The sequence below is a fragment of the Penicillium chermesinum genome, assembly GCF_028974085.1.
Source record: "Penicillium chermesinum strain IBT 19713 chromosome Unknown utg000003l:1.0-5111272.0:1.0-5115320.0, whole genome shotgun sequence".
NCBI lineage: Eukaryota > Fungi > Ascomycota > Eurotiomycetes > Eurotiales > Aspergillaceae > Penicillium > Penicillium chermesinum.
The window spans coordinates 3,920,651-3,933,952 of NW_026695313.1; the positions used below are offsets into that span (position 1 = coordinate 3,920,651).

The 13,302-nt window shown below is 51.9% G+C and overlaps 6 protein-coding genes across 6 annotated transcripts; 3 read left to right on the forward strand and 3 right to left on the reverse strand.

Moving 5' to 3' along the window:
- Window positions 1-469: 469 nt before the first annotated feature.
- N7468_004420 (sulfatase domain protein) lies at window positions 470-3,222 on the forward strand (the record flags this gene model as incomplete). Its single annotated transcript, XM_058473717.1, has 2 exons — window positions 470-786; window positions 882-3,222. 2 exons carry the CDS (start codon window positions 470-472, stop codon window positions 3,220-3,222), a joined length of 2,658 nt encoding a protein of 885 aa, XP_058332720.1.
- Window positions 3,223-3,887: 665 nt separating this feature from the next.
- N7468_004421 (putative serine/threonine protein kinase (Prp4)) lies at window positions 3,888-6,231 on the reverse strand (the record flags this gene model as incomplete). Its single annotated transcript, XM_058473718.1, has 4 exons — window positions 3,888-4,143; window positions 4,303-5,070; window positions 5,108-5,569; window positions 5,624-6,231. The coding sequence occupies 4 exons, from the start codon at window positions 6,229-6,231 to the stop codon at window positions 3,888-3,890; spliced, it is 2,094 nt and encodes a 697-aa protein (XP_058332721.1).
- Window positions 6,232-6,788: 557 nt separating this feature from the next.
- Window positions 6,789-7,120, forward strand: N7468_004422 (translation machinery-associated protein 7; the record flags this gene model as incomplete). The annotated part of the gene is made up of 3 exons (XM_058473719.1): window positions 6,789-6,810; window positions 6,874-6,963; window positions 7,023-7,120. The coding sequence occupies 3 exons, from the start codon at window positions 6,789-6,791 to the stop codon at window positions 7,118-7,120; spliced, it is 210 nt and encodes a 69-aa protein (XP_058332722.1).
- A 710-nt stretch (window positions 7,121-7,830) lies between these two features.
- On the reverse strand, window positions 7,831-9,081 carry N7468_004423 (uncharacterized protein; the record flags this gene model as incomplete). The annotated part of the gene is made up of 1 exon (XM_058473720.1): window positions 7,831-9,081. The coding sequence occupies one exon, from the start codon at window positions 9,079-9,081 to the stop codon at window positions 7,831-7,833; it is 1,251 nt and encodes a 416-aa protein (XP_058332723.1).
- A 1,185-nt stretch (window positions 9,082-10,266) lies between these two features.
- On the forward strand, window positions 10,267-10,959 carry N7468_004424 (cytochrome b5-like heme/steroid binding domain-containing protein; the record flags this gene model as incomplete). Its single annotated transcript, XM_058473721.1, has 4 exons — window positions 10,267-10,279; window positions 10,338-10,353; window positions 10,417-10,657; window positions 10,729-10,959. 4 exons carry the CDS (start codon window positions 10,267-10,269, stop codon window positions 10,957-10,959), a joined length of 501 nt encoding a protein of 166 aa, XP_058332724.1.
- Window positions 10,960-11,402: 443 nt separating this feature from the next.
- Window positions 11,403-13,180, reverse strand: ish1 (double-strand break repair enhancer MSC1; the record flags this gene model as incomplete). The annotated part of the gene is made up of 5 exons (XM_058473722.1): window positions 11,403-11,877; window positions 11,942-12,721; window positions 12,775-12,922; window positions 12,983-13,033; window positions 13,096-13,180. The coding sequence occupies 5 exons, from the start codon at window positions 13,178-13,180 to the stop codon at window positions 11,403-11,405; spliced, it is 1,539 nt and encodes a 512-aa protein (XP_058332725.1).
- Window positions 13,181-13,302: the final 122 nt, after the last annotated feature.

Sequence of the window (13,302 nt, forward strand, 5' to 3'; positions counted from 1 at the left end):
GCTTGGCGTCTTGGCTGGCGGTATCTTGCTTATTCGTTTTCTTAACCCTTGACAGAAGCCGGGCTTAGTCCGTCAAGTGGAGGTAACGGGAATAGTGGGGAAGGGGGGCCACTTTCGTAACCCTGAGGAGCCCCCCCAGTCGTATTCGCCCCATTCGGGAGATGGGTCGCGTGTCTCGCTCCTAAGGCCTGAAATGGAAATTTTTCTATTCTTGAACTTGGCCTTATTTCACGGAGACGGCAGTTCCAGCACAGCCCTCTGAGACCCTGAGATCCTCCCAGAGCCCCGAAAATTGGAGACTGACAGGAGAAGCACGGCATATCTCCACTTAACCCCCCTTCTCGACCCCGAATTCCTGGGATTCTATCTGATCTTTCTCTCCCCTTCCCCTCTCTTTCTTTCCTTTCCCTTCCCATCCATATCCGAATGGTTGTTCGGTAGCCCATTGATGCTGCCGTCATTCTTCAGAATGAAGGTGGCCAACCTGGTGAACACTCTCGGCCACCAAGTGACACAGGTCTCCGGGGTCTCATTGCTCAAGACCCTAGATGTCTTCTGGGATATCTCGCGCCGTTATTTTTACACTTTGGCCTTTTGGTCCCTCATTGGTGCCAAGATCTTGCATCTGTACGCACACCTGTTCTCTCTGTCGCCTCAGAAGTTCCTTCTCTGGGGTCCTTCATTCTTTTACCAAGATGTCCTTCTCTTATTGCTGCTGCGGATTTGCGTCCAGAGGCTATCTGGCCCGATCGCGGTTCTGTGCGCTCTCTTCGTTATCCCGTTTAGGTAAGTATCCGCGTGTCCAACACCCCTTCTACCATGAAGAACTGATCACGACGATGGGGAGCACCGTGGGCTAATCGGAACTTTTCTCCCATTAGTATAATCGTATCGGGCATGTCCGCGGCCAACTTCTCCGTATACGTTTTTACCGGTGCCGAAATCCACTGGCGACAGGCGAAAACCTTCGCGGGCGACGGCGCCGCCGTTCGCACCCTTCTCACTGGCCTGACCGGATTCCTCATTGGCGAAGCCCTGCTCGTGGCAGGCACAGTTTTCACTGCCCGCTATATACATACTTTCACCGGAGGGGTTTTGCACGTACTGGCTTGGCCCTGTCGGTGGGTACTCGCGCGCTTGTCTTTCTGTCTGGACCCTTTGCTCGGGCGCCTGCGTCGCCGATTCCAGCGTGAGCAGCCGCTTCCAGATCCTCGTCGATACGAGCAGATCTCGCTCGAGGACGATTATCTGAACGATTCGGGTGACGAGGATGAGGGAGACTATTTCCTGGATAACAACCATGCGAACATCACGACGGCCGCCGAGCTCACCAACAGACGACCGTCGGATCGTCTACTGCCACGGCTGCTGGTAATTGCGTTCATGATCTCGGCGGTGATCTTGCGCTCGATCCGCCCTGCGGAACCTGTATATCTGTATCTGTCGGGCACGTTACCATTGAGCATGTTCTTTGAGGGCGGGACTAGCCGTTATACCGCGATTGATATCTCGGCCCTCCCTTGGAACTATAATTACTTGGTGGTCAATTCATCCTTGGCTGCCGCTCCGGATTGGGACTGGATGACAAAACAGGCTGGTCCCGGGTTTGAGGATTGGAAGAAAGGTAGCGAGGTTACCGAAGCTACTGGATTGCATTACGACCCCCACAAGAGCCCCCTTCACATCTCCAACTTGAAAAACCCTGTTCTCGAGTCTATCAGCAACGCTTTGACATCAGGCGATGTCAAGATCAAGCATGTCATTCTGCTGAAACTAGAGAGTGCGCGTGCAGACATCTTCCCGCTGCGCAAAGACTCATTCATGTACCGCCGCATTGAAGAGACTTACGCGGACAAAAAGATCCCCAGCAGTGTCAACGAACTGATTGCCAATCTGACCCCTACTGCCGAGCGACTGACCGGCTTTCCCACCGGATTCGATTCCAATGACACCTTAACCGGAAATCGGAAGCCATACGGTGGCATTGCTGCCAAAAATGCCTACACAACCTCCACCTATACTCTGAAAAGTCTTGCTGGCACTCTTTGCGGTGTGACACCTCTTGTGGCTGATTTCAACCGCGAATGGGAGCATCACATCTACCAACCATGTCTCCCACACGTGCTCGACATGCTCAACAACCAACAGGAGACCTTGGATGACACCCCGGATTTCACTCACTACCCGTGGCACTCAGTCTGGATGCAGTCGGTCACTGAGGGCTATGACAACCAGGACAAGCTGACTCCTAAGATGGGCTTTTTTGACAAGAAGACCAAGGAAATCCTGGATGAGCCCAACGCTACTCACCCAGTCACCTCGGAGGAGATTAATTACTACGGCTACGCCGACACTGAGCTCCGCGAATATATTCGCGATGCCATTGATGAGGCTGAGAGTAATAACACTCGCCTTTTTCTCACTCATCTTACTGGCACAACTCACCATCCATGGGGTCTGCCAAACGACACTTACGCCGATATCCTCGGGAACCAAAAGGGTTCCAACAACGACCTCAACCGTTATCTCAACACAGTTGGCTTCGTGGATGACTGGATCGCTGAAATTCTCAATATCCTGGAAGAGAAGGGGATCGCAAACGAAACATTGATCGCAATGGCCGGTGATCATGGCCTCTCGCTCCCCAACGACGGTGGAATCACCCCCTACGATAACCCCCACGTAGGCTCCTTCCAGGTGCCAATCGTCCTTGCTCACCCACACCTGCCACCGGTCACCATTGAAGCACCCACCTCTAGCGACCAGATCGTGCCCACCATCATCGATCTGCTCGTGGAGTCCCGCTCGCTCACCAAGAAGTCTTCCCACGCAGCCAAAGACATTCTCTCCATCTACGAGGGCCAATCGCTGATCCGCCCGTTGATCCAAGAGCACGGTGGCATGCAAGACTGGCAGTTTACAGTCATGAACACCGGTGGCTCATGGCTGGCTGTCCGCTCAGCTGCACGCCCGCAGTTCCGTCTCGTGATCCCGCTGGTCAGCGACGTCGAATGGCGTTTTTCTGATCTGAACGTCGACCCCTACGAGCTGGAACCCATCTCTCGCTTCAGCCTCGGCGACCTAGCACTCGATCTCGCCAAATCCTACGAGCAGGATGTCATCGACTGGTTATACGAAGCTGCGTACGTGACCAACTGGTGGGTCGCCGACAACTGGGCACGGTGGCGGTACGACCCTCCAGTTAAGAAGTCAGATGAATGAGGAGGCATGCTTAGCATGTCCTCTGGGACCTTCATAGAGTATTTGTTGTTCAGTATTGCATTTTTTTCGGAGTTCTGGGAATCTGTATCTTCGTTGTATTTTGGAGGGGTGGGGCGCTTTCCATGCCTGGGCTGTTCTTTTACTAGTTCTTCATTTCGTCAAGCGTGTCTGATTATCTACATCATGCTTTTGTCGGTCTAGTCAGGACTGGGCTGCGCTTGATGGGCTTTCTTTGTCTTTGGCGTTGGAAATTGTCGATTGGTCAACTTGAGAATCTATGCGTTGGGCAGATTTCATGCTGCGCTGGGTTATGCTAATCTTGGTCAGATCCGTTGATCAAGATATGCTGGGTTTACTGTACATATCAATCTGGCGATGGGTCGTAGTTTGTCATGTCCACCACGCCACATGGTCGGTTCGGTGGATTAAAGAATGAATATACGAAGACGAAGACACCTGAACTACGTACAATAGAGATATGTAATGCGCTTGGAGGTTTTTTGTTAGAAAAAAAAAATATCTTCATATTGTCTACGCGTGGAATGTCGTCCTTAGATAAACTACCAGATTGTAAGTAGTAGTTAGTTATATCCTAGACAGCCACCGTGACGTAACTACTTTACAGACCCCCGGGGCCCCCTTCAGGGGTAACAAAACTTCGATTATTACTTCGCTTGCGCGAAGAAAGGGTGATCCAACGCACTGGCCGGAGTGATGCGCTTCTCCGGACTCAAGCACAGACATCGATCCAAGAGGTCTACGAAGTGGGCCAACATCTTCGCTTCCTCATTCGCCAGACGCCTGGGTTGCTTTTTGGCCCAGACGCGGCTCTTGAGGTCCTGGATCGGCCGCTTGAAATCCGGATTGCGGATCACGGGCCGGCCAGTCGTCGTTGATCTCGTGGCTGGCAAACACGAGATGCTGGTCGTAGTGGAGCGGTGAGCATTCCCCACGACGCACCACCCTGGGTGGGGATCTTCCCACGGCACTCCATGATGACTCTCAGCATCTGGTTATTGTTGCGGCCGGTGAAAAAGAATCTCCCCAGTGAGGAGTTCGTATAGGGTGCAGCCCACGGACCACACGTCGACCGCGTAGTCGCGTTTGCAGCCGAGGATGACTTCTGGTGCACGGTAGAATCGGCTGACCAGATAAGGCGCGACCTCATCTTCTTCGATAGGCGCTGCAGAGCCGAGATCGCACAGTTTGAGGAAGTCACGCGTCTCGTTGACAAGAAGGTTGTCTGGCTTGATATCCGCGTGCACGATTTCACAAGCTCGAAGTAACTTCAAGGCCACGAACATCTGCCGACCGTATTTGCGAACATCATCGAGCTTCAGCCCACTTGTCAAGCCGTACTTTCTGATGACGGTACGCAGATCCATACTCAAGTTCTCAAACACCATGCACAGATGGCCCTTGTGGTCGAAATGCTGCTTGTACATGATCAGGTGGTGTTTGTCGTCGGGGTCTGCCTTGCGGAGCTTCCCCAGAATCCCGATTTCTCGGAAACCGGTCTTGCGCATGCTCTCGTTTTGACGGACGATCTTGATGGCAACCATATTCTGAGCCTTCTTGTCATAAGCTCGCACCACTGTGGAGAACACGCCCTTTCCGATAGTTTCCTTCACGACATATTGCTGCTTGATCAGCTCGCCAAGCTGTATCTTGTAGTAACCTTCGCTGTCGTTCCAGTCGTCCATCATGCTGGCTGCCAGCTCCCTGCCAGCCTCCGGCGCGATCGACTCCGGTCCCTCCCCAAACATGTCAACGTCATCGTCCAACGCAAACATATCGAACGCATCTTTCTTGGGTGCACGGTGGGGGGGCATTAGGAGCTGAAGTATCCTGTGTTGCCGGCTTTGTTTCATCTGATGCTGCAGACGAGACATCCTGAGTGGTCGTGGGAGTTATGCCATGCTTCGATCGATCCTCCTTCGTGTCCAGCACAGGATCGTAATCGGCGGCCGATAGCCCAGCTTTTCCGGGCGTTATTTGTGGAGAGTCTGTGGATAGATTGGGAAACACGTCAGCTTGCTCTAAAACTGGAATCGGAATGTGAACATGAGACATACCGGTCGTCTCTCGTGTGCTACCTGCATTAGTACCTGGAGTAGACGCTTCCACTTCAGGACCAACTTGCAGCGCTTTGAGATGCAAAACGCCGGCCTCAGTTTCAGCTCGGCTCTTGACTTCGGTTTCAGCTGGGCTTTTTGCTTCAGATCCGGCTTGGTACTTGGCGCGGATAGCTGCCCGTTTCCTGCGGCGCTCTTCCCGGATAGCCTCCTCGTCAAGTGGTTCCTGCTCCGTTTGACCTACAACCTCAGATGTTGACTGGTCATTTGGCCTTCGGAAGTTGTTAGCTGCAGATATCTGGGAGTGGACACGTTGTCTAACATACTTATCGGCCACTTTGACTTGGTGAGAGGCGGGCTCCTTGGACACCGGAGAGTTTGGGGTTTTAGCCTCATTCATTTCCTGCTTGGGAACGAATTCATTACTTCGCCCCGAGTCTTCGTACTGCTTCGGCTTTCGCGCACGGTATGGGGAGAAACTGCGCTGCCGGTTCTGCTTGTGGTGGTCGTACTCGTCGTCGTTGTAAGGAAGTCCGCTACCATAGCTTTCGCTGCGATCGTAATCGTGATAGCCTCGGGATCGACGGAGGGTATCTCGACCATGCTGTCGGTCATTGTACTGGGATTCATATCGCTCCGGGTGTCTTCCTTCATACTCCTCGTGCTCCTCGTAGCGCCTGCGCTTATGGCCCTTATCATGTCGGTAAGGTGACCGGGAGCGCGAGCGTGATCTCACCTTCGTTGCCTGGGCTAGCGAGCGAATGTCGCGTGACTGGGGTTGAGAGAATTTCAAATTACCATGGCCGCGCGATCGCTCAATGCCACCACTTGGAAGCCTGTTCGATACAGGTGCCTTGGACTCTGAGCCCAATTCAACAATTTCCCCCTCCTCAGATGGGGTCGAACTATATCGCGACTCCCGGCGCGACGCCATTGCTCGTATTGTAATTGGTGCTATCAGTGTCGTTGCAAAGTCTTTCGGCAATCAAGGAGGGCGATTCGACAGTTTGACTGTTCAACTGGTGATGCTATCCTTGAAATTCTTGTGTCTCTCTTCTGATGGCAGGCGGCTTTTGGAGGAGGCTTCAGGAATAAGTCTTCAGTTAGCTCGAGCTCCGCGACGATATGCAATCTTCAGGGATGTTTGAAAGTCCAACCGGCTTGATAGGCCTGCCTGCGCACCAAAGCCTCTGCAGATTCTGATGAACTTTAGCGCATGGGCAGGTGAGAATTTGCGTGTTGCCGATGATGTGGGGTTGCGATGGGGAATATGGGGAAACGAAAGTCGCAGTCGCGTCGAGATAGGACTTTCGTTCGGGATAATGGTTTCGCCGCAAGTCACCGCTTTCCTTTTCTGTATCCCCCGCGCCCGATAAGAATATTTTGCTTCTTTTCGCGGCTTTTTTTTTTTTTCTAATTCCTTTCATTCGCCACGAGTCATCTCTCTACACACCCTTCGCCAAGCCTCACACACAGTTTGCACTTACCAACATGGGTGGTCAAGGTAGAGAAGGTAAGTAGTCGTTTCTAGACCGGAAGTTCCACGTTGTGAATATCGACTAACCCTACTCTAAAGGTGGCAAGGCGAAGCCTTTGAAGGCCCCGAAGAAGGAGAAGAAGGAGCTTGATGAGGACGAGATTGCATTCCGTGAGAAGCAGAAGGCCGGTAAGCATATTGATTTGCCAATTTGGACAAACGCAGCATCCATATTGACCAATCTATAGATGCCAAGGCCAAGAAGGAGATGCAGGAAGCAGCCAAGGGCAAGAAGGGTCCTCTGAACACCGGCCAGCAGGGAATCAAGAAGTCTGGCAAGAAATAAATGAAATGCGTCCTGCTAGAACCACATTTGTGCGCTGCATGCAGGAGAACGAATTTGTCCTGCCCAGTTTACGAATCATACGAATATCGAATACCAAATGAAAGCGCCATATCCTACTGTTTGTTTAGCTACAACGGACACCAACGTGAATATAGCTCTAGTACTACAAATATAAAATATTTGTTCAACAATATTCACTTGGCATTTACAATCCTGGTAAATCTAAGAAGGAGCTACAGGGCTCTGCAGTCTTCCAAGGGTTCAACGACTAATAGCGACCTTTCAAGTTCAAATTGGAATGTTGGCAGTATCAAATTTATTACCGCTGGTCATGTAGCAGTGGAGGATACTGGAATGCATAAACTTATTGTCTGGGATGCAAGTCTTAGGGACATTCTTCACTAGTCGTGAATGATTCGTTAGGTGAGTTATGAGGGTGGGAAATAGCACAGGTGCCAGCAGTTAGGGCATGGATAATCCCAGATGCTGTAAGCAGTATATGACAGTAGGGGAGTAAGGGTTCAACAGTCACATTTCTGTATAGCGCCAAATGATCTTGGAAGAAAGAGAGCATAAAGAAAAGAGTATTCCCGGGTATCCAAACCAATCAGAATCAAATAATCCGAACTCCCAGCACAATAATACATGAAGAAAAAGAGCATACCGACTCCCCATTCACCCCATGACCTACGACTTATTGAATAGTGCAATTAACTAGTCACACGCTTGATCCACAGATTGCTACCATCACCATTGTTTTCCTGTTCGTCCCACCGTTTCCAAGCCCTACTAAGTTTAAAACCAATCTCATGCTCTTCACGCTTGATCTCGGCAATTTCACTTTCCATACTTTGAAGGCTCTTCTTGACCTCTGCCTTGGCAGCCATGTCGTACGACAAGGCGCCAGGACCAGGTTGAATGGCTCGTGTCAATTCATTGACTAGAGTTTCCAAGCTCATGCGGCGCTTCTCCAATTCTCTTCGCTTAGCCTCCATGATTCTGATACGGCTCTGAGGATCTCGTGGATCTTTTGGTTCTTCAGCGTTTTGCGGCTGAGGAGAGGCCCTGGGCCCTGAGGCCGTTTCTGAAGGGGTCGGTTTGCGAACTGGTTTTCGAGACGATGGAAGCACATTCGCATTGGGAATCGGGCGCCGTCGGGACATGATGGAGGCAAAGTCCTCAGTGGAACTGGGTACAGAAACACCCTCTGGAGTGCCCTCTCGAGCGGGCTCTTGGACACTGCGCGAAGCATTCACCGGGGTACTCTGCGAGGACTTGAAGACTTCTGGGGCAGTTGCTGGTGGATCTTGATTAGACTTATCTCGCGGACTATCTGCGAGGCTGGAAGCCCGAGTCTCTATCTCTGGAAGAATTGTTGTCGAGCCAAATCGAACACTAGGCTTCTCACGCCGCACCGTGTCTGCGGGTGTACCTAGATTAAGCTCCCTCTTCGGCTCTGAGGACCTATCGCGACGCAATCTACTGTAAGGCCTCTCTGTCGATCGTTCTCGTCCTCGCCCTCCAGGAGTGATAGTCGTCACAGTAGTAGGCACAAAACCAAGGTATTCATTTGAGTCAAAAGGGCTTTCTCGGCCGTTGGGAGTGATAGCTGGTTGCTCTGCTCGCGAGGATTCATATGGTGGTGAGGATCGTCCTTGGGTTTCCTTCGAGTCGGTAGGATCGTTCTTGGAAAAGCTCGAGATTCGACTGCGAGCCTGCGCAAACTTCTTCTTTGGCTGGAGCTGCTCGCGTCCCCATTGCAAGATATTGGACGCGGCTGACCCGGACGGTTTATGGAATTTCGCGTTGTGCGGGTTGGCCTGACCAGGTCTTCCATATGCTCTTATAGTGGGCCCCCCCTGAAAAGCTATCCCAACGTGTCTCGTGTGGCTCATCGGGACTCGAGGTAGAGGGAAGGCTCTTATCTTCTTCTTTGGGAGGCACGGGCTTTGGAGGCGCATCTTGTGGTATTGAAGAAGACGGGTCACTCTTATGTTCTAGCCAAGTGGACAATTGCGGCAAGGACGCATCTTCGGGCTCGGGCTGAGCCTGTGGGGGAGATAGGTCTCACGCGTGACGCTTGGTTGTCTTCGGACCCTTTGCGCAAATATTGAGGGGTCGGGCTGTTCTCACTAATGGGCGAAACGCAGAAGCTGCTTTCACTCGCATCGTCGCCGGAGTGCAGAGATGAAATGGCGGAGACAACGGAGTATCGTTTCTGGATGCGGCTTCTATATGAACCTAGTGGTGGTGGATTTGCTTCAGTTGGGGTAGGGTCTGGATTGCTGCTTTTTGAGAATGAGTATACTCGTTTGGTCTGCCGACTCTGGTCGCAACGGATAATACTTACTTTGGCACGGCCGGCAGCTCCTTCGAGAAGCCCGAGGAAATAGGCACCGCGGGTGTGCTGCCGGTAGTACTAACGACCGAAGTGGGGTTGCCAGTCGACTGTCGCGATCGATTGAATCCCGACTTCGTGAACATCTTGATCTCCCCTCTAGGAGCCAAAAACGACTTTTCCTTGGAACCGGTGAAGTGAATTCGTTGACAAGGCCGGGTCCGTTAAGACGAAAGGGACCTCGAGGTCTCAGGTGTATGGGTCCAAGGAAGCAAAATGACTAGAAGCTGTAGTAGAGTTTCGCGAGACCTGCGCGGGGCGCGAACCTGAAGGTAATAATATTGAGAAAGAAGAAGCGCTCGCAAAGACGAGATCAGAGACAGAACAACATGTCATCATCGCAAGGGCCCGTGGGCAGGCGACAAATTAAATTGGGGGCGACACCCGTAGTGGAGTGGGAACAATGGAGCTTTGCAGGGCGAGTTTCATGTTGCCGGCGGTAATTTCCTTCGTAGTAGACTTAATTTAGTCACAGACAATAATAGCATTATGTTTTAGGTTATTATTGGCCCACTTGGCACCAGATCCAGAGCCGACAGCCTTGCGGAAAAAAAAAAAAATACAAGCACCGAAAAACGCATCTAACTTGTAGAAGAGGAACCAACAAAACGTGTACGCAGTATAGAATCACGTGGCGGAGATGTCATTCCCCGCTGACTCTCTCCGCACGACTTCGATTCTTCCTGATTGACAACTGAATCTCCCTGGTTGATAACTGAAACTCAAGCTTTAAAGGTTTATTTTCGGAATGTCTACTGCCGGTATGTAGCTCCGTCACAATTTCTTGGTCGATCTACGACTAACCTCGAATATCGTCAGAGCCGCATGCCGAGGTGTCCGTTCTCTCACCCTCGCCATCACCAAAGACATGTGTTCACCAATGATCTAACAACCGCAGCAGGGCTTCCATCGCCACTCCCATTAACCTCATTCTCGGATCACTGTTCGTCCTCATTATCTACTACCACTTCCGCCCCAAGGCTCCCACCAGCCTTCCTCGAGGCCCTGCCCCCATCGTGTTCCGCACGTATACCCCGAAGACCCTCCTCGAGTTCAATGGCGCGAACGGCGCTCCAGTCTTCCTAGCCGTGCGAGGCCGCGTCTTTGACGTGACCCCTGGCCGGAACTTCTACGGACCCGTAAGTGTGGAAACCCTGTAGCCTGGAGCGTAATTGGAGGCTGTGCAACCACGTTGACATTCGGACTATAGGGCGGCCCCTACGAGAACTTCGCTGGCCGTGACGCATCCCGTGGCTTGGCTAATCAGAGCTTCGACGAGGATATGCTGACCAAAGATTTGTCCGGTCCGCTGGATGATCTGGCGGACTTGGATGCCGACCAGCTGGATAACCTCCTGGCCTGGGAGGAGCGTTTCTCCGAGAAATATCTGGTGGTCGGTAAATTAGTTGCCGAAGGAGATCCCGAGGCTCCCAAGGCATGAACAGAACTCCTAGGGTTTTCAGCTACGAAGCTATTGGGATATTGACGGAAAAAAAAAATCGAGATCGGATATCGGCGGATCGTCATGAGGCGAGCGTTCAAAAAAGGGTATCCGTCAACCGACTGTCAGGGGTTATGGGAATATTAGCAGATATGACAAATGCAATATTTGACATGTCCGGTCAGACTCTTTACTGCGTGTCTACGCTAAATTCCGTAGGACTTTCAAAGGCGAGCAAAAGCCGCATGGGGCGAAAAATTCAAGGGCCGAAACTTATTATTGACAGCCTGAAGATCCCGAGAACGAATAGCCAACCCTGGTAAAACCCATGATCCAGATAAGAATTCAATTTCAAAAAAAGTGTCATGTCGTCGTGACCAAAGAATTAGAAACACAGAACATAGAAAGCAAGCAATCGACTTTAATAGTCTTGGGAATTTCGTTTACAGCTCTCCACGAATGCTTTGAGCTTTCTCAGAAACCTTCTCACGAGCGTTCTCAGCCGCTTCTTGTCCTTGCGCGCGGCCGTTGGCAGCACCGATCTTGACCTGGTCAAGAGCCCAGTGAACAGCATCCATAAGCTTGGCGTAGATTGTGTCCTGGGGGTTATTGGTTCCGTACTTGAAGTAGGTTGCCTGGCGGCGGGCAGCAGCACGAAGCTCATTGATGCTGGATCCTTGGTATACGGGGATACCGTACGAGTCGAGATATTTCTTGAGGTCAGAGGATGACCACTCGTTGAAAGTAGTGTCCTTGGCTGAGCTTGTGGCCTGCGAAAGGGCAGAGGTGGCTGATGCATACTGCTCACCACCTGCCTTGGACGCCTTCGAGTAAGAGTCCTTTGCGTGTTTGATCAGTTCCTCGCGGGACGCATCGGCCTTCTTCGCGGCGTTGGAGTTCACTGCAGATAAGTATTTCCTGAATAGCGTTAGCCGAGTCTTCAGGGCTTCGTGCAAAACCATTAAACATCGGAAAGACTCACAATAGGTGCTCCTTGTCCCAAGTATCAAAGTTGTACTCATTCCAGCCACTAGAAGCCTTGTGTGCATTTGCGCGAACCTTGGCGATGAGTTCGTCCCGCTTAGAGGCCTGGGGGACAGGCACACCACGAGCATCCAGGAAGGCCTTCAGGCGAGAGTCAGACCAAGTATTGACCGCTGCGTCGAACCCGTCGTTCGCCTTGAGCTTGACGTCGTCAGTCGCACGGGCATACTGGTTTCCAGCCTTGGTAGTAGCAGCACCGAAAGCATCCTGGGCAGCAGCAGTAGCACTTGCGGCCTTGTCGAAGAGATAGGCACGGTGCTTGCGAGCAAGAGCGATGAGCTCATTGCGCTTAGAGCCCTGGGGCACATGAACGTTGTGCTCGTCAAGGACCTCCTTCAGCTTGGAGTCAGACCAGGCGTTGAAAAGCTCATCGCTCAACGACTCTTTGGCGGCTTCAGCAGAAGCGACAGCATCGGCAGCAATGCTGCGCGCCTGCAAGCTAGCAATCCGCGAGTTACGGCGAACCGAGGCAATGAGCTTATCGCGAGTTGTGGGCTGAGGAGCTGGCCAACCGCGCTCATCCAGCCACTGCTTCAGATCGGAGTCAGACCATTGTTCGTACAGCCAGTTGCCGGGATATGAGGCAGCTTCGCCAGTCTTTTTGGCAATGGCATCATAGTTCTCACGGGCCGCTTTGACAAGAGAATCGCGCTTGCGGGGTTGAGGTGCAGGGATGCCGTGGTAATCGAGGAATGACTTGAGCTGAGAATCGGTCCAACTAAACCACAGATTAGTTCGAGCACAGCAATCAGGAGAATCGATATGACATACGTATCGAAGATCCATTCTTTGGCGTTGTGAGCTTCATCCGAGATTTGCTCGGCAACGCTGCCCAGGGGCTTTTGGACCTTGACTTCCCAGTTGGTCTTCACCAAATTCTCAAGGTCTTTGCGGTCGGCAGGTGTCGGGTAAGGAATGTCTGGACGCTATGTTAGCTCCTCCTAGCTTGCCGAAGTCGCAGTCCCCCTTCAGAGCTCACCATGGTCGGAGAGCCAGCGCTCAAGTTCCGTTTCATGCCATTTATTGTATACTGTGGATAAGGTTAGCGTCAAATTAGCGTGATGCGGCTGAGATGGGAACTCTGTGACGAACCAGCTTTACTCCACCAGCTTGAAGCTCCAACCGCGTCGGTGGTCGCAAGGAAGAACACCAAGCCTGTGGCAAGATGAAACTTCATTTTCAAGGATTTGTAGGCTGTAGGCTGCTATGGGTAGAAGGTGCTTAGCTGTGTCAGCGCTCAGCTCTGTCAACTTCAATGTGGATGGCCAGGAAACTGATAAGGTGTAAGGGGTAGATAAA